Source organism: Anoplopoma fimbria, chromosome 3 (genome assembly GCF_027596085.1).
Source record: "Anoplopoma fimbria isolate UVic2021 breed Golden Eagle Sablefish chromosome 3, Afim_UVic_2022, whole genome shotgun sequence".
Taxonomy (NCBI): Eukaryota; Metazoa; Chordata; class Actinopteri; order Perciformes; family Anoplopomatidae; genus Anoplopoma; species Anoplopoma fimbria.
In genome coordinates this window covers 18,468,473-18,486,196 of record NC_072451.1, presented here as the reverse complement: position 1 = coordinate 18,486,196, position 17,724 = coordinate 18,468,473, and the positions used below count along the sequence as shown (strand labels likewise).

Genomic DNA, 17,724 nt, shown 5'->3' with positions numbered 1-17,724 from the left:
CACCCTTCTTCATTCATGTTCTTCAACATGGATATCCTACACTGTAACAAAGTGCTGTAAAAAAAAACAGGTATACCTGTACACCATGCTGGCTTTAGGTTCGACGGATGCTTGAAAGAAATGCACATGAAGAAGCTCCTCCAAACCCTGCTGCTGTCGAGGTCTGCTGGCTTCAAAGCTTTCTGGAAGGAAGCTGGTGGGGCTTGAGGGGTGCACCCTGGTTCCTGCCCCCTGCCTCTGCTGGATGGAACTGGGGAAGCGATCCAGCCTCGGCCCCCCTCTCTGCCTGGACACGGAGATCTCACTGCAGGCCGCCTTGAGATACATCTTTGGATAAACCTCGTCTCTTGCAGGCTGATGGGACACTTTCTTTAGTCAGCAAATCCTTTTCAATATATTTAGTCATCCTGTGGAGAGAATGCGGCCTAAAAACATCTCCCTATGTAAGCACAGCGCAATGCTAGGCATGTGGGACCACAAAGGATATAAGAGTTTTAAGAGTGATTTAGAGTTATACTGACACAATTTCCACAAATGTATTAACAAAGTACACACAAAGCAAAGACAGCCGGACAAACAGACGCACACAAATACAATTAATATACTAATAGTTTCAAAGGAGAAAACAGAGAGGAGGGCAGAGATATTTCTGTGTGCCATACCTGCGGTGTCAACTTTATTCTTAGATGATTGACAGATTAAAAGACAAAGGCAGCTTTTGTTTGAGCTCATGGTGGCTCTGGCGAGAGAAGCCTGCTTGGCTGTTGGGCAATCCCTACAAAGCCAGGGGGATATTTCTGTCAACTTGTACTTGTGAGAAATGTGTTCTTGATATATCTGTTGTATGTGGCCCACAGACAATTCATGTTGCAGCTGAAAGCATAGTCTGGTCCATCTAGTCTACTTTCCTTAAAGCAAATAATAACATGATGACGTAAACAGAAAGGCTACCAGGTATGTTAACAAATTGTTGATTGTGAATATACAATGATCCTTTTTTTTCCTTTACGAAAATAAAACTTTATGTGTACTACCCGTATAGCTTTCTTGTTGGGAGTTGTAAATATCCCCAGTATTCAATTACTTGTATATGAACTTTTCAATGTATTTTAGACATTAAAATTACACGTGTCCCTTTTGAATGAAGAAATTACGCACTCCTTCCTTATCAATGCTCAATAGTTCAAATACAAGTTGTCAAAAATTCAATACACTAAAGGGTTTTGCTGCTACATTTTTATTTGCTCTGGTATGACCAGTAGCTTATGGTCTCTAATGTTAGCAACCTCAGATAAATATTGCTGATTAACTGACATTACTTGATCAGTTCACTGTTTTTTTGTTGCGCTGTTGTTATGCTATGTTTAAGCATGTCACAGGAACAATATTGTGTTTCCTTTAACTCTTTACTGTCCAAAAAGGCGTTTGGGCCCTATAGTGGGATAACACCATAGCTTAAGTCTGCTAAGCAGACCTTGTATTGATAGATCATGTGACTCATGGATATCACTTATTTTATGATGTTGTTTTCATGTAACCATATGTATTCTTATTCTCTGAGGTTTTTGTGCTCCTCGCTTAAAGTTATATCTTTATAATAAATAATATCATTTTCTAAATATCTTGGCAAACAGCTTTTTAAGATCAGGTATTATTGCAGTAATTTTTTTTACAGTAAAACATCAACAACATGCACTTATTTTATTAACCCAACATTACTTACTTATTTGATACATTTTAATTGTACTGTGAATGCATGATTTAAGGGCGAGGTAGTGGTAGAGGTAATTTATAGTGATCACAAAATGTAAATACATTAGTATAAAGAGCATGTACATACAGTACATCTTACATATGAAGTAACATGTGAGTGCCCTCTTCTCTCATTGTTAGTTGTACCTGCCTGCCCCCTTGTGAACAGAGAGGATACAGCAGACGGATCCAAGGAAAAATCCATTATATCCTCTCATAGAGTATCAAGCCTGAAGTGTGAGGTACATCTGTACATTCTGTACTTGGCTCATCCAGAAACAGAAAACACTGCTGTGCAGAAGAAAAACATGAAAATGGAAGTGGGTGCATGTGTTCACACACCTACACACAGCAACAGGAACACACAAACTCATTCACATGCCTAAGCGTACGAGTTTATAGGCTCCAAATGAAGGTAAGATTGGATGTTGGATGAATGTGTGGGAGCTGAGAGCACCTCTGTGTGTCTGCTGTGTCCTCCCACACTGTGTGAGATGCAGACAAAGAGCATTTAGTCTATTTCAGTGCCTGGATATGTGAGGTCTTTTCTTCACTGTTCCTTCCATAGAGTCATGACTCACTCACACATTCACAATCTGACTCCTGCAGGCACTGAGGCAACGCTTCTAGAAAGACCCTCAAAGCTGAAGCCACTGTGGTCAACCACGTGCAAATGCCTTCACTTACTCTCAAAGATGTGATTGTAACTGTTTGACCTTTGGTTTACATCCTTGTGTTTGTAAGGGATCACAAAATAACATGATTGTCAAAAGAAATATTAAAATAGAAAATAAGGCCAACAAGACCTTGAGGAACAAGTTTTAATTTGCAGGTAAATGCAAGAGCTTTCCCTCTATATAAGGTATATAAGGCATAGATGAGAGAGTATAAGACAAAAAATTTACCTGATAAATGCAGACTACTATTTTTTAAGTCCTCCCTCAAAACACTTACATTTTACTGAAAAAAAATAACCTTGCATCCTGACTCAAAATAGATTTGTTTTTATTACACTGATTTAATTCAACAATCAAAAACATACATTGAGCTTACACTATAACTCTATTGTTTGATGACTCAAATAATTTATAATTAAGAAGGTTAATTTATTACGCAATGCATGTCATCAATTTGGATCTACAATTTAACACATTCCTGAAGAGATAATTTGTTATATATCATATTGTTACAGATTCCATCCCATCTTTATTCTTTCTCAGTTGAACCTGCCTGCCCTCTTGTGGATCAAGTCGTTACAGCAGCAGTACCCAAAGAAACATTCAGTTTCCCATCAGCGTTCTAGGCCTGAACAGTTAAAAGTATCATTAATATATATTTGTATATTGTTATATACATTATTTTTGCGCAGAAAAGAAACACACAGCCTTACAGAAAAAAATCATGAAGATGGAAGTGGATGCATATATACACACACATCCCTCATTCACTGGCCTATGTGTACAGGTAAATGGGCTGAAAATGAACATGAGATTCTGGATGAATGTGAGAGCACCTCTGTGTGTCTGCTGTGTCCTCCCACTCGGTGTGAGAGGCAGACGCAGAGCATTTAGTCTATTTCAGTCCCTGGATATGCGAGGCCTTTTCTTTACTGTTCCCTCCACAGACCATAGTGACTCACTCACACATTCACAATCTGACTCCTGCAGGCAACGCTGTTTATAAAATCAGGCTCTCAAAGTGGAAGCCACTGTGGTCAATCACATGCAAATGCCTTCATTCACTCTCAAAGATCATTATATATGCATCTTACTGTTTGTTTGTAGCAGATATCTGCCTGTATCATTTCCTGTTTTATCTTTCTTGTATCCTCTTATATTGTTTTATATCTTTTTTTTTTCTGTTCTACCTTATCTTATGGTTACCATAAAAGCGCCACCATTCAAGTTATAATAGATGAATGCTAGAGTTCAGAGAAACATTTTTTCAGTTATATAAATCTCTGTCAGGAGAGCTGTTTAAGATAAACAGAAGTAATTGAATAATAACTCCCCATTTTCATGTAACCTCTCAAGGTGAATAGGTTGCATTTGGAGCATCTATTGGCAATGTTGGAAATATTGGACCCTGTATGCATGAGATAACACTCAATTGTTACTCAAACATAGGCGTATACAACAATGCAACAAGGAATATTACCACAGTCATGTGTATTATGGGTTCATTTGGTAGATAAATACTTTCTATGACTCTGGATGAATAGGAAAGCACTACAGGTGTAACCATCTGTTGATCATCCACAGGTATTTTCACCCGTCCTGTCAAAGGAGTTTATTACTTCAGCTTCCCTGGCCATAATATATCATCCTTCATTGGTCATTTGTTATTCCCTCTGTAAGTGAAAGGGGAGTGTAATGGTTGCTATCTAACCTGATGAAAGTAAGACCAACATCACTTTCATTTTAACTCCTACAATTCCAGAGAACGGCTGCCTATAAGTGTTGATGATAGCACTTCAGGAAATTTAGATTTTTTTGAATATACAAATATAATGAAGGGTTAAAAGCAATACCCTGTGATAAGTCTGTACATTGAACACTTTATATTTATTGATATTATGTTTGCCTTTATAAGTTGTTTTTATTAATAAAGTGACCCCAGCTTAAAGAAAATGCTGTCTTTTTTACTGTAGAACAAAAAGGCACACTGCCATTCCATCTTCATTTGATATGAGCTTAAATCATGAAATAAAGAAATTCAGTTAACACATTATATACAAATTTGAAACCGTACTGTAAACTGAGTATCAGTAAGGGTACACATTCTAATACATCCATACAAATCACAAAAATGTTTATTTTCAACTAATAATAACTAATACTGGCAGTTCTGAACGTTTATTCGTTTTGAACTGTTGTTTGCTTAACGTGAAAGAGTCTGGCTCTAGATCTGCATTAAGTGATTAACTTAAAGATTGGGAAAAGTGGAAACAATAAGCTTGAATCAGTCCAAAGTCCAAAAACCTGGAAAAGGTCGGCAAAAAAAGATATTTAAAGCAGTTAACTTCTTCTCAAGCCACAACTTGTCATTTTTACATTTTCATCTAAAATACAAATTAATCAAACAACCTGTTAGTTATTGAGCTGTAGAGGTGCTGGTAGGCAGATTTTGTTATCTTTTCACAGAGCCAGGCTAGCTGTTCCTGCCTGTTTTCAGTCTTTGTGCTAAGCTAAGCTAGGCTAAGCTAACCTAACCTAGTGCTTGCTATAGCTTTATATTTCACCGGACAGATGCATGGGTGGAATTGATCCCTCCATCTAACTCTCAACAAGCAAGCAAATACGTGTATTATTGAACTATTGCTTTAAACGACAGACATGAGATGGATATAAGTCTTCAAATTGAACCTCTTAAAGAAAGTGCACAAGATATAGAGTGGAAGGGTATGGGTGAACACATGACCTAACATGAACTTCCGTGTGTTTACCAGTAAAAGTCTGTCTGCGTCACTATGAGTATAAACTACGAGAACTATAAGCTAACCAAGAAAATATTAATATGCCATCTCAACTTCTACTTCTGTGAAGTAGCAAGCTTTAAGTCCCTGTACGACTTCTTCCTATAGACTCTCTTCTGCAGTTGGAGATGCTTCTATTGCAAAACCCAAGTCAAGCTTTACATACGTATGATGAAATACTTTTCTACTTCTTCTTTTTTCATGAACCCTTTCCTGCTGCTGGGGTCAGTTTGAGTGTGTATGTTGTCAGCTCTCACGTTGGTTTGAGTTCATGTGGTTCTGCGGTTTAACAGTGCTTTTCAATGCTCTACAGTGAGAAGGTGACACGTCTGCAGTAGTTGGCAGCGTTTTTGCATCCATGTTCGCATTTCTTTCTCAGTCTGTGAGTCCAGAAAGCTCAAAGACAACCAGCCGTGGTAAACTACTGTAAATTAGTGTCATATGATACTGCTGGCTTTTTGCTCAACTCAGATCACATGGCGCCATTGCATGCCATGCACCACAACCACACAAGTGAAATCTATTCATCCTTTCCCCATCGTGTCCCTCTCCTTCATTTTCTATCAAAGATGTTAGATCAAAGGACGGCTCGTTCTCAGAGCATTAAGGACTGGGGTCACGCCCTGGGTCATGGGGAACCGAGAGAGTGCAGGCCGTGACAATGCAAAACATTTATTTCTAAATGGTCCAAAGAAACTGTGTGTCTGTTTCAACATTTCATAGATCTGATGTGAGGTTACCTCAAAACAGGAAGCATTTTATCATTCACCCTCCACACACTAAAGAAGCCCAATGTATCAGTAAGCTGTGGGCGACAGATTTGCATGCTATGACATGCAGATGTAGCACAGATTATAGAAATAGATGCTTTAGACAAAACTGGTTCAGTGTTGCAGAGCATATACTGAATGACAGATTGCTTTTATCTTACATGTATTACACAAGTTGTACTAGGCCAGGTGGGCAGATCTTTGAAATTCAGGATGTAGGTTTGCGTAATATTGCAGCAGTAAGCAGAAGACGGTTTCAGATTTTAGGCAAACCTCAAGCTCCAAAGGCGTAGAGGCAGTTTGAAAACTGTATTTGTAACATATATGTATATATTTTTTATAATTTCTATACAGTTATAGAAGTAATGGCAAAATACAATTGGCTACTTTTTCCAACAACCCGTAAGGGAAGCAGCACTCTCCTTTTGTAGAATTTGCGTAGAGTAGAAAATATCCAGTAAAACCACTACAAACTTCTTTTCTTCTTAAAATTAGTCCTGCAAACGTATAACAGTGCTACATTTAGGGTCTTCTTTTGGAATCTGCATGTAAAATTGTTAATACTGATCAATGTATAAGTAGCTTTGACCTGTTGTAGCTAGTTAAGTGGAGTTAGTTTGAACCACTCTATTTGTAGTTCAGTTAACTCAGGTTCTACATTTGGACTGAACATCTGATATATATATATATATTTTGTCCAATTCTGAGCCTTTAATTTTTAATAAAACAACCTGTGAAGCTTACAGGGAAAATCTCTCTTTGTTTTGAAACATCTGAAAAGTAATCTCTAAAAGTTGAATATATGTTTTTATTTTATTTTTTATGTCAAACTTAATCTAGAACCACTGAGTTACGTGGTATTTTACATCTGTGAAGTGAACACATTTGACCACCTGCTAGATTACAAAATGTGTAGCTAAGCAACTAAATCAGGATAACACATTTATCTTACAGCTTTTGTGCTGTATGTTCCCTTTTTATTTAAAAAAAAAAGAGATTGTTGCTTTTTTAATGACAAGTGAATGTCACTGTAAGTTCATCTCCTGCTGTGTTTATGTACTGCTGCTGATTTGTATGCAAGTCTTATTCATTTAATAAGGTGAGACATTATTAGGTGAGGCCACCTATTAATTTATTGGTAATCATTAAGATGTTATGTTTTGTATAAAACTGATGTAATTTGCAGTAATAAATAAAACAGGTGATCTTTAATTTAAGGACTACGAGATGTGAGTGACCTGTAGCTTAGATAACCACAGTTTCAGTTGCTGCTGATGGTCATTATGAAAAACAACATAAGCATTGCTAAACTCAGTGAAGCAAACCTTTCTTCACATCGGACCTGAATAGTATGAGCATGTCATTAGATTGAATTTGCTAATCTGACCTTGAAACTCTGCGGTTAGAGGGACACTTGAGGCAGCAGCTCATTGGCTCATCTGCGGAACGGTTTACAAAATACCAGTCTACAGTATGTATGGCTGATTGAACTTGGCTGCCGATAAACAAAAAGCCCTCTCTGTCCTCTGCTCCACAGCCTGGAAAACATGCGGCGGGAAGAGGGGAAGCAGCTCCCCCCAGCAAAACACACTTACTGGAAACCCTACCCACTACCCAAACAACTGGAATGAGAAGTTTTTTTTATTCACGTGGGCCACGATCACCTACTCAATAATACTACAGAGGAGTTGAAGGCTATTCAGTAAACATTCAAAACCTGTGGCCCTTTTTCATTATCGTAAACAAGTGTCAAGTATGGCATATAGTGCCGCGCCTTTCACCACATGATATATGGATAACAAGAAAAACCCCAGCTTGTCCAACAAGGTGGAAGGGCTGCAACTAATGATGTTCATGTTTGTTAATCTATGTTGTTTTTAGGTTAATCATAATATTTTTAAATGATGTTCAAAAGTATTAGAAAATATGAGCTCAAGTTGATGAACACAGAGAAGCAGCCAACCTTCACGTTGGTGAAGCTGGAACTGGAAGATGTTTTTCCTTCATATATAACTTAAACTATTAATACATTTGCTGAATAATCGATTCGTCGGCTACTTACAGGGACAATCACATTCAAAGAACCCCAAAAATGAAGACTTTTTATGTCATCAGCAGAGACAAGCACAGCACACAGCGTTACGTAAAATGCTTTTTGTATTACAAGTCTTTGAAACTGACAGGTGGATGGCATGAGATTTTGTCCAAAGGGAGAATCAACAATTACCGTAAGTCAAAAAATGTCACATTATTTTTTTTAAGAAAAGAAAAAAAAAAAAAATCTAGATAATACGGACAAACATGGCTTGCCTTTCACTGAACCATAATGCTAGTATAGGTTAAAAGTTACTCTGTTGTTCTTGTTGGACTAGTACCTCGAGAAGCGGCCTGAATCTGACCCTGAAACAGCAGGTCTGATACAAGCTTAGCCTCCTGACAGTGACGTAGAAAGAGGCTCTTTTCACTTTGACACCAAATGTAATTAGATTGTTCACTGAAAACGGCTAAAAAAGTTCTGATTGCCATCAAGACGCACTGCAGAAGTAGTAGGGCTCATCAGTTGGCACAGTCACAGGAGTTTTCTTGGGAAGGCACTTGACATGGGGTCGTGGCGTTCCCCATGCAGCGACAGCAATGCACTAAAGGTCCTCGTTTGTGCACACTGAGGAGGGACACCGTCAGCTTAAGTGCAAGTTTTAAGATAAATCCACTTTCACCAGACCGGAAAGGGAGGGGATAAAAACTAGAATATAAAGTCCTAACACAACTCCACCACAATCCACAGCTTAAAATACAGTTTCTTAGTGGGTGGCGATCTGCACCTCTTGGATCACACCTGACCTTTTGGGGGAAATAAATTGAGGAGATACGATTTGAGTAACCTGTGCAAGGCTTGAGTGGTGAATTGAGTCGTTTAAGAGCGATTTTAAGCGCTTTCAGGCCCGCCGCTCTCAGGCAAAAAAAAAAAGTAGACGAATCCACAGAAGCATACCCTCAAAGTGACCCTCAAAGTGACCCCGAACACTCCCCCCCACCCCCAGACAGATGGACCCGGCCTAGAAGATGTAACAGTACAACTCAACAATTAAAACCACAAAAAAAAAAAAAAATAACAAGTGTCTCTTAGGTTTCACAATAAGACATTCCCATTGAGGCACATTTCCAGAGAAGTGTCATATACAAAGCTATAAAAAAATCCCAAAACATTCAAGTACTTTGTCATGTAAACACTTTTCCAGACTATAATACATCATCGATTGTTGTCGTCGTCGTCGATTTGTGTTTGTGTGCAACAATAAGACAACAGTGTGAGGAGAGAGAGAGAGAGAGAGAGAGAGAGAGAGAGAATAGTTTAGCAAAAAAAAAAAAAAAAAAAAAAAGCCTGTAGGACATGTTAGAAGCTTTAAATTCAGCCCGGATGCACTGTGTCTGTAGTATTTGTTATCTTCTTTAGAGCAGGACACATGAGCAGCACTGGTCGCCACCACTGGGAACAGTGGAATAGTTCATCTGTCTGACTATTTCTGCAAACAGTTCGTCGACCGATCCTTTATTTTTGGCTGAGGTTTCCATAAACGGGCAGGTCCATTCCTGGGCCAGCGCCTTGCCTTCCCCGGAGGACACCTCTCTCTCCCCCTCCAGGTCCACCTTGTTTCCCACCAGGATCATGGGCACCCTCTCGTATCTCTTCACCCGGATGATCTGGTCTCTCATCGGCTTGATGTCCTGGAAGCTCTGCTGGTTCACCAGGCTGTAGACCAGGATGAAGCCTTGGCCGTTCTTGATGTACAGGTCTCGCATGGAGGCGAACTGCTCGGTCCCCGCCGTGTCCAGGATCTCCAGCACCGACGGGGACGAGTCCACCTCGATCTCCTTCCTGTAGAAATCCTCTATCGTGGGGTCGTACTTCTCGATGAAGGAGCCCGTCACGAACTGGACCGTCAGCGCGGATTTCCCGACTCCACCCGACCCCAAAACAACCACTTTGTACTCCCTCATGGCTGTGGCTGGGGTGGGGGGTGAAATAGGCAGACACCTCCTTTTTTTTTTTTTCCTCCTCCGCTAGGAAGCCTGTTCTCTCTCTCTCTCTCTCTCTATCTCTATCTCTCTCTCTCTCTCTCCTTTACCCGCTGACCAGCCCCGATGTTTTCAAACCGAGCAGGCTGGGAAGGCTGCCCTCTCGCTCGGATAGGAGTCAAACCCCACGCCGGTAAAATCCTCCTAGCGAGCTCTGTGACGGCCGCGGAGCGCAGATCCGAGGAGAAAGACGGCCCCTGGACATCAGCGGGCACGATTACAGCTCATTTTGATCATCGAGCCGTATTGTGCAACGGCGCTGGGAAGCGTGATCGCCTCTCTCGTCTTGCATGGCGTTTCCTGCCCACATCCTCAGCGCGTCAAAAAGCCGAGGCTCAGTTCCGTTTTCTTAAAGGAGCCGTCACCCGTAAACTCCGCCAGAGACGTCAGGTGACCGGCGGATACCCAGCGTGCATGACCTCTGCCCTCACGTACATGTTCACGGCTGTTGCTCTCAACATGGGGCCTCTTGAGCTGTCCATTGTCCATGTAATTATGATTATGCATAAGAATGCCAATGCTAATTTACATATGTCAGCTTACTTACTTAAAATCTCAGATATTTTAATTACAGCGTAAAAAAATACTACAAATGAAAGTCCTACAGTCAAAAGTTTTAGCATAAAAATATACTGAGAGTAGGCTACCAAATATAAAAGTATGCATTATGCAGAATGTCCCATAACATAGTCATGTATTTATTGTATTAATATATATATATTTATGTGTAAACATTACTTTAATGTTGCAGCTGAAAATGTCGGGCTATTTTTAAGTACTTATATTCAGCTGGGTAGTAATATTTAATAACTTATTTTTTTATTTATATTTTGTATGAAAGTAGCTAGAAATCACAGCAGTAATAAAATATACAATATCGGCTTACAAAATGTAGTGGGGTAGAGGTATAAAGTAGCATAAAATGGAAATACCTAAATGAGGCCCTTTAGTATCTCAAAATTGTACTTAAGCATACTACTTAATTATGCATACTTATTTACCACCACTTCCTGTACCTGAGTAAAACAGGCAATATACAAGTACTCCAATACAAATCCAGCAATGAAAATGTCTGTAAGTAAAAGTATTAAAAGTAGTACTCATAATGCTGTAAGTGGTGTACTATTATACATTACATTATTGTATAATTATTACTGATGTATCATTGTATACCGAATAAAGAATGTTGCTGTCGTGGTTGAGGCTAAAGTTGAGCTAATTTTATTTACTGTTGGGAAATTTAATCTTTGACAACGCATCATATTCTATAAAGTCATCATATATTTTGATGTCAAATCTCAATCAGTAAAGTAAAAATAAATGTCAAGAACTAAAAGGTATAATATTAGAAGAATGATAAAGTAGCATAATATAGAAATACTCAAGTACTTCAAATACTTGAGTAAATGTAATGAACTGCATTCCACTACTGACATGGGCAGTTGTTTTTCTTCTTCATGTTAGAATAATATATCAAATTATAATAGTTTGTAGTGTGGCGGTATTGGAAAATGGTTAAATTCAATACTGTGTGAACAGAATATTATGAAAAAATTATGGGGTTTTTTTTCTGATTAACATCTAAATATAGCTTCAAATCTAATCAGCTAATCAGAATGCTATTTTCTATAGCAGGAACCATGAGGTTTCTATCCTTTATTGTTATTGATCAGTTGTGATAATCCGATCAGATCTGACACATTGCAACATAATATCCTGATAACATGCTCCATGGCGTCACAACATAATGAGGATAAGAAGCCCGACCAGTGCTCTAGGGTAATGTTACTAAAGAGGTTGAGTTATAGATTGAAGAGATAAAAGCATAGAACGATTTTGTTTTTGTGTTACTGCTGGTATTAGAAAACCTGATAATAAATTTGTGAGGAATAGCAGTTTCCTGTGTTTTGCATTTTGGAGGTGCGACTTCCTTTGTTCACATCTGTGTACAGACTGCAAACTCAATTCACTGTATGAAGATACCCATGCTGTTTAAACCGTACTGGTTACACTCTACCCAAAAGATGGAAAAGGGGGAAATAAGACCCACTTCTGACCCAGATAAAGCACACAATGTCATGAAAATTCCCTGAGCAAGATCAATTTAATTAATAATAATATCAGTCTCTGTGGAGCTGCTCCAGTCTTGCTGACATTGAACCCTCAAGGGTGAAGTTCAGAAACTATGACAAATACACTCTCCTAAATTCTCCCCTTCACATATGAGATGCCAAAATGTAGCGGGATATAAACACTTGCAATGTTTTTATGCTAATAAATATCAAGTTAGATGCAAATATCTGTTCTTTAAAGCATTCACTGAAATGTCCCTGCATGTTAACTTGACTCACACATCCAGCACACACAGAAACAGTGACCACGCACACACCTGTTGCATGAGCAAATCAAATATTGTTTTATTCAGATTTCAGATTCAGAGTCAATTATGGCAACAGTAAAATGTGCATTAACAAATCTGAAGACAGAATAGTACATTATTGTGTGGCAACTGTTAGCAAATACATAATTGATGGTTGCACTTACAAGTAAAAAGCAGTCAAAGTGTACATGTGCCCCCAGCAGGGAAGAGAAACCATGGCTCCAGCCAACGGACTGAACATCTGGCTTGGAGAAAATGGTGCTTTGGTTCTGTAGCAACTAAAACACAGCAGCCTCGGGTCACAAACATGACGACCGGTTGACTGTTACATTCATTTCAAAGACTAATTTTGCCAAATACGCATTTGGTGTGGTGAGCCTTCACCTGCTGAGTGCACAGCCATGATAGCAGGACGAACTTCCCGTGAGTCAGTGTCGACTGTTTTATATGGCTATGAGAAAGTATCTGGGGTGGATGAGTGCTAATATTTGATCATTCTTTAAATAACACGTTTGCATGGAAAATATTGTTAACACACAAGAGTAAGATGACTTGTTTTTGAAGTATTATCAACCCCCTGCTGTGGATGTTATCTACTGTACATGTAATTTGCAACAACAAAAAAAACATATTTCTGTGTATTCTGTAATCTGAATGTGTTATCTTTCTTTACATAACTATGCGTTTTATTTTGTTTAAATGTTTTTTTACTTTTACATGCAGTCAAATCAAACTATAATAGAATACACATTTTGAAAGTTTAATGTATCAACTGTACCATGGGAGCAGCAACACTGCATGACCAAGTCTATCAAATGATATATGGATATTATTGGATATGTCATCCCACAGGAGGGGTGGAGTAAGCATGACATGGGGATAGCTACTCCCCTTCGACATTTCCTGGCAATACTACGGATAAAATAAGACATAAAGCGCATAGCTTTCTCTGAATGCATTGGCCAAGAAACTAGTGCCCTTCTTTGCAAGCAATTTTTTTTAGCTGGTCTTCTAATTTAAGAATTTAAATTAATCTAACAAAATTCCTTATAATTATAGATCTTTTTTTATTCAAAATAATATCTCAATATGATACACATTTTTTTCTCTGTTTATTTGACTATATACAGAAGTGCAAAAAGTCAACCTTCGTCCCTTAGGTTAGAACTCATCATCTGCAGCATTTCTCACCCTCCAGTCTGGAAAAGTCTTTCGCTTTACTCGCTCCTAATCTCACTATCCACCAAACATCCAAAGACCCGTCAACCTCACTGCTCGTTTTGGCCTGACATTCAGGGCAAACTTAAGAAATATTCAAACAAAAGTACATATCTTTTTTTTTTTTTTTTAAATGGATACAGTAGAAAATAATTTTTACTCTAAAACATGGACAATCTATATTTCAATACAATATATTTTCAAACATGATCTTGACATGTTACAAGGAAAATTTAAGTTGGTTAAAACATTAGTTTTTTTGTCTGTTTAGAGATGCTGCAGTGGCAGCAAATCAACTGATCTCATTCCTTGTATCAAAAAAGTCTTTCATCCACAAAATTAACTGACAATGTAACATCATCTGAAAAAAAAAGACATCCAGCTATATGAATGAAGTGAATATTTAAAACTGACTCAACACATTATCCATTATATGGTTTGAAAAAAGTTATGAATGTCATACTACCTCAAAATCTACAACGGCTATATCAATGTCGTCAAGTAATATATAGTAAGGCAAAAAAAAAAGAAATCTACAACTACATACCTCAAATAGATTCAAATCCTTAAGTAGTACATAACAAAGAAGTTCAATGAAATTTAAGAGAGTAATTGTTACTTTTACATAGAGAGAAAGAACAAAAACAAAAGATCATTAGCGGCACGTGCCATAACTATAAAACATCATTGGTGTTCTTTACCTGCATGGTGATTGAAAGTACATTTGATTGGGCCGGGACCCATTAATTGTAATCTAAGGCTTGTTAGGTACATTACAATCGGTAAAGACACACTACACACCTCTGTGAAAACAGAAAAGAGATGTGATCATAAAAATTGATGATGAATGAAAGATGATAAACATTTGTTCCTTAATTAAGCCTCTTGAGAGATGCTTCCGTAACCATTTGTGAATTTGATTGAACGAAAAAACTGTGCTTTGGTTTGTGTAGTCAGATCTACAGGTGAATGAGAACCTTCACGTTTTGCTTGGAAATACAAACACATGATATGCTGCTTTTCCTCAAACGCAAAAGTTCAATTAGGATGAGTTGTGAAAATAAAACAGGGTGGCCAGACAAATAATCAATTCAAGTGCACATGCGGTTTAAATGACCTATTTAGACCTTTAGGTCTGTTGTTTTTAAATCCCCATCAATGGCTCAACAGTGCTTCTTGGAGGCACAGTTTTAGAGTAGCTCCTCTTTAAAAGAGGGAGAACAAGGTAACACGGTGTCAATTGAAGCTACACCCTGTACTTCACCACGCTTTAGAGTCAATGGACTTGAGCAAACATCTTAATCCCAAGAAAAACAACACAAATCTATTAAAAGAGGTATGACAAACTTTAGAATAACCCCCAATTTGATTTTAAAAGGAAAAACATCAGAATTAAAACCAAAAATTTGGCGACAACCCCACTTCTAAAACATATTAATTCGAGAAATTAAAAGTAAAAAAAAAACAAAAAAACACCAACCAATGGAGATTCTGAAAACAAAACAATACAAAAAAGAGCCATACAAAACTTTTACCTTCAGTAAACAAATAACACTGCTGAGATAACACTCTGGTTTTTAGCTGTATGGCCTTGATGGCACAAGACAAGGTGAGAAAAGCTAGCCTGGCTGTGCTTTCAAGGTACACAGGTATGTTGGTTTACCCAGAACATTCATACGTCCAAGACCCTCATTTCAGCATCTAGTTTCACTAGTAGCCGTAAAAACACAACACTGTACATGCCTAATTCTTTTGGCAAATAAAAATCCTGGTAAAATCATTGTGCCTTTCAGATTTTTCGATTCAAATTCAAGCTGCATGTTCGCATCAGACTTGTAAACTATGAAATATGGCTATCAATTAAAACATAATAATAGAGCAGAACAAATAAAAAAGGAAGGAAAAAATCTTGGTCTACTAACGTACCAGCACTGGGTGTTGCTTTTTTTGCAACCACGATCTTGACCTTCTGTGCATGCGGTAATGATAATAATCAGATCAAATTCAGTGATATGATTTAGTCAGACACGGAGGTGTAATGTGAACTATTCCCACAGAGGGAGAGACACACTGACCCTGGCTCCAAGATATCCTCCTCTCTCAGCTGGACTTTGAATTTGACAATAAATTCTTCTTGACATTGATATGTGGGGAAGATGGCACAGATCATGTGTTGCACCTTTGATGTTTACACATGTGATGAGACCATCGTCGTGGACCGGCTAAGAGATGGCACGCCCTCCTCGTCCTCGTTGCTGACATTCTGAAGGTTATTTACATAAAGGCTGAACTCTTTTGGCTTGGACGGTGCCAGCACACATTCATTTGATCTGTAAGACATGACATGATTTCACTTGAAAAAAATAGGTTTGCAAGTTTTGCTACTGTAAGAGACAGGATGTTGTAGTTTAATCAAGTAAATCTTAAACCAGAGCCTAAATGATTCACTCAAAATGAAAAAAACAACAGAGAATATGAGCATTGAAATAGGAACTCACTGTTCTTGAGAGGAACTACATTTGAGTCAAGTACTTGTGACTACTCAGATGATCTGCAGATATTATTGGAATCTGGGGGTAGAAAACAGACAAACAAATCAAATGGAGCACACCAAACCGAAAAGAAAACACTCAAAACGGACGTTGGCTGTCAACAACATAACACAGATCAACACATTTTAACCACATCCTCTTTCATTTTGACAGGGTCATTACTGAAAATGGATAAACCGACAAAATAGAAAGAAATAACGGCAAGAGTTTCAGTTATGACATATCTATAAGAATCATCAGACACTGGTGGTCAGCAGGGAGGGGGAGAGGAGGGTTGAGGGGGAGATGAGGGTTGCAGAGGGGGATTCTGTCAGTGAGGTGGCTTCCCCATGCAAATCTAAGTCCTCCATGTTGTTGACCTGCACACCCCAGTAAAATGCAGAAAAAATAGTCCTGGATCGAGAATGGTAATATGATGATTCATCCTAGAGTTTCACAAGTCTTTTCTCTGGTATTATGAAACTCACTGCTTGCAAAATGCCTTCAACAGGAATTAAAGCAAAAATGTTGTAAATCCTCTTAGAGACTGGATTTAGCCCCTGCCTGACTTTGTTTAGTCTAGTTTGGTTTATTTGGTTTGGACATCACAGTAGCATTATTGCAGGACCAGATGCACTGTGTTTAGTGTTTGTAACGAAACACTAATCATTTTTAATAATAAATATATTCAGTTTCTAATAAACACAAGGAACATGGTAAAGCTTTGCTTTACAATCTGGAAGCAGCAGCGAAAAAAGCAAAAATAAAAACAAGCACCAAAGGGCACAGATAGCGACTTTTGCACAGGCTGTGCGAATGGCTCTAATCATTAAAAAAAAAACTACCTCATACATACCAATTGCATGTATTCGTTGGTAGTCAACTTTGATAAGGAAGAGTCCTCAAAATGGGAAAGGACAAAAAACGAGGTTACAATGAGGACAAACATTAAATACAATACTTTTTTTCCCCAGAAAAACAGATAGTTCTAAGAAACGTATAAATATTGTTGTTAGTTAAAACTTGTCACAGTATGATATGTGTACAAGGCCAACAAGAGGGAGTACCGCCTTTTACACAACCCACCCCTGGCTGTAAGACACAAGCATCCCCAGATCGCAGATCGTCCATGTGCATTGAAAGACAGAGATGAGTGTGAGAGAGAGAGAGAGAGAGAGAGAGAGAGAGAGAGAGAGAGAGAGAGAGAGAGAGAGAGAGAGAGAGAGAGAGAGAGAGAGAGAGAGAGAGAGTGAGAGGCAGAAGAGGTGCAAACCTGATTGGTGGAGGCAGTTGCGAAGGGGTTTGTGGCAGATGTGTTGGCTGCAGACACAGTGGCTGGATTACCACCGTGCATCATGGGAACTTTTTTGGAGGGAAAATCATGTAAGCACAAATACACAGAGGAGCAGTGTAGCCACATACATACCAGGCAAATGAGGGGAGGAGAAGGACAGAGGGGGAGCCAGAGAGGGATTCGATTTAACTGGTTCCCTTTCTTCCCTCTGCCATCACTGATAAGAC

The 17,724-nt window shown here is 38.5% G+C and overlaps 3 protein-coding genes across 17 annotated transcripts in view; all 3 read right to left on the bottom strand.

Annotated features, from left to right (window-relative positions):
* Positions 1–327, bottom strand: part of kcnab1b (potassium voltage-gated channel subfamily A regulatory beta subunit 1b) — a 36,984-nt gene extending 36,657 nt beyond the window's left edge. Inside the window, exon 1 of the mRNA XM_054626837.1 lies at positions 77–327. Within this exon, the coding sequence (XP_054482812.1) occupies positions 77–327 (251 nt within the window). The remainder of the gene's footprint in view (positions 1–76) is intronic.
* Positions 328–8,136: 7,809 nt separating this feature from the next.
* LOC129112485 (ras-related protein Rap-2b-like) lies at positions 8,137–10,648 on the bottom strand. Its single transcript, XM_054624606.1, has one exon. It carries the CDS (start codon positions 9,994–9,996, stop codon positions 9,448–9,450), a length of 549 nt encoding a protein of 182 aa, XP_054480581.1. The 5' UTR covers positions 9,997–10,648; the 3' UTR covers positions 8,137–9,447.
* A 1,818-nt stretch (positions 10,649–12,466) lies between these two features.
* mbnl1 (muscleblind-like splicing regulator 1) overlaps positions 12,467–17,724 on the bottom strand; it is a 39,775-nt gene continuing 34,517 nt past the window's right edge. For 13 of the 15 annotated variants that reach the window (XM_054627082.1, XM_054627060.1, XM_054627100.1 and 10 more), the window contains 4 exons: positions 17,477–17,565; positions 17,060–17,104; positions 16,171–16,242; positions 12,467–16,002 (listed from right to left, as the gene is read on the bottom strand). In XM_054627082.1, coding sequence (XP_054483057.1) covers positions 16,186–16,242; positions 17,060–17,104; positions 17,477–17,565 — 191 coding nt within the window. In that variant the 3' untranslated portion in view covers positions 12,467–16,002; positions 16,171–16,185. The remainder of the gene's footprint in view (positions 16,003–16,170; positions 16,243–17,059; positions 17,105–17,476; positions 17,566–17,724) is intronic. The other 2 variants (XM_054627097.1, XM_054627108.1) reach the window with 2 other exon arrangements.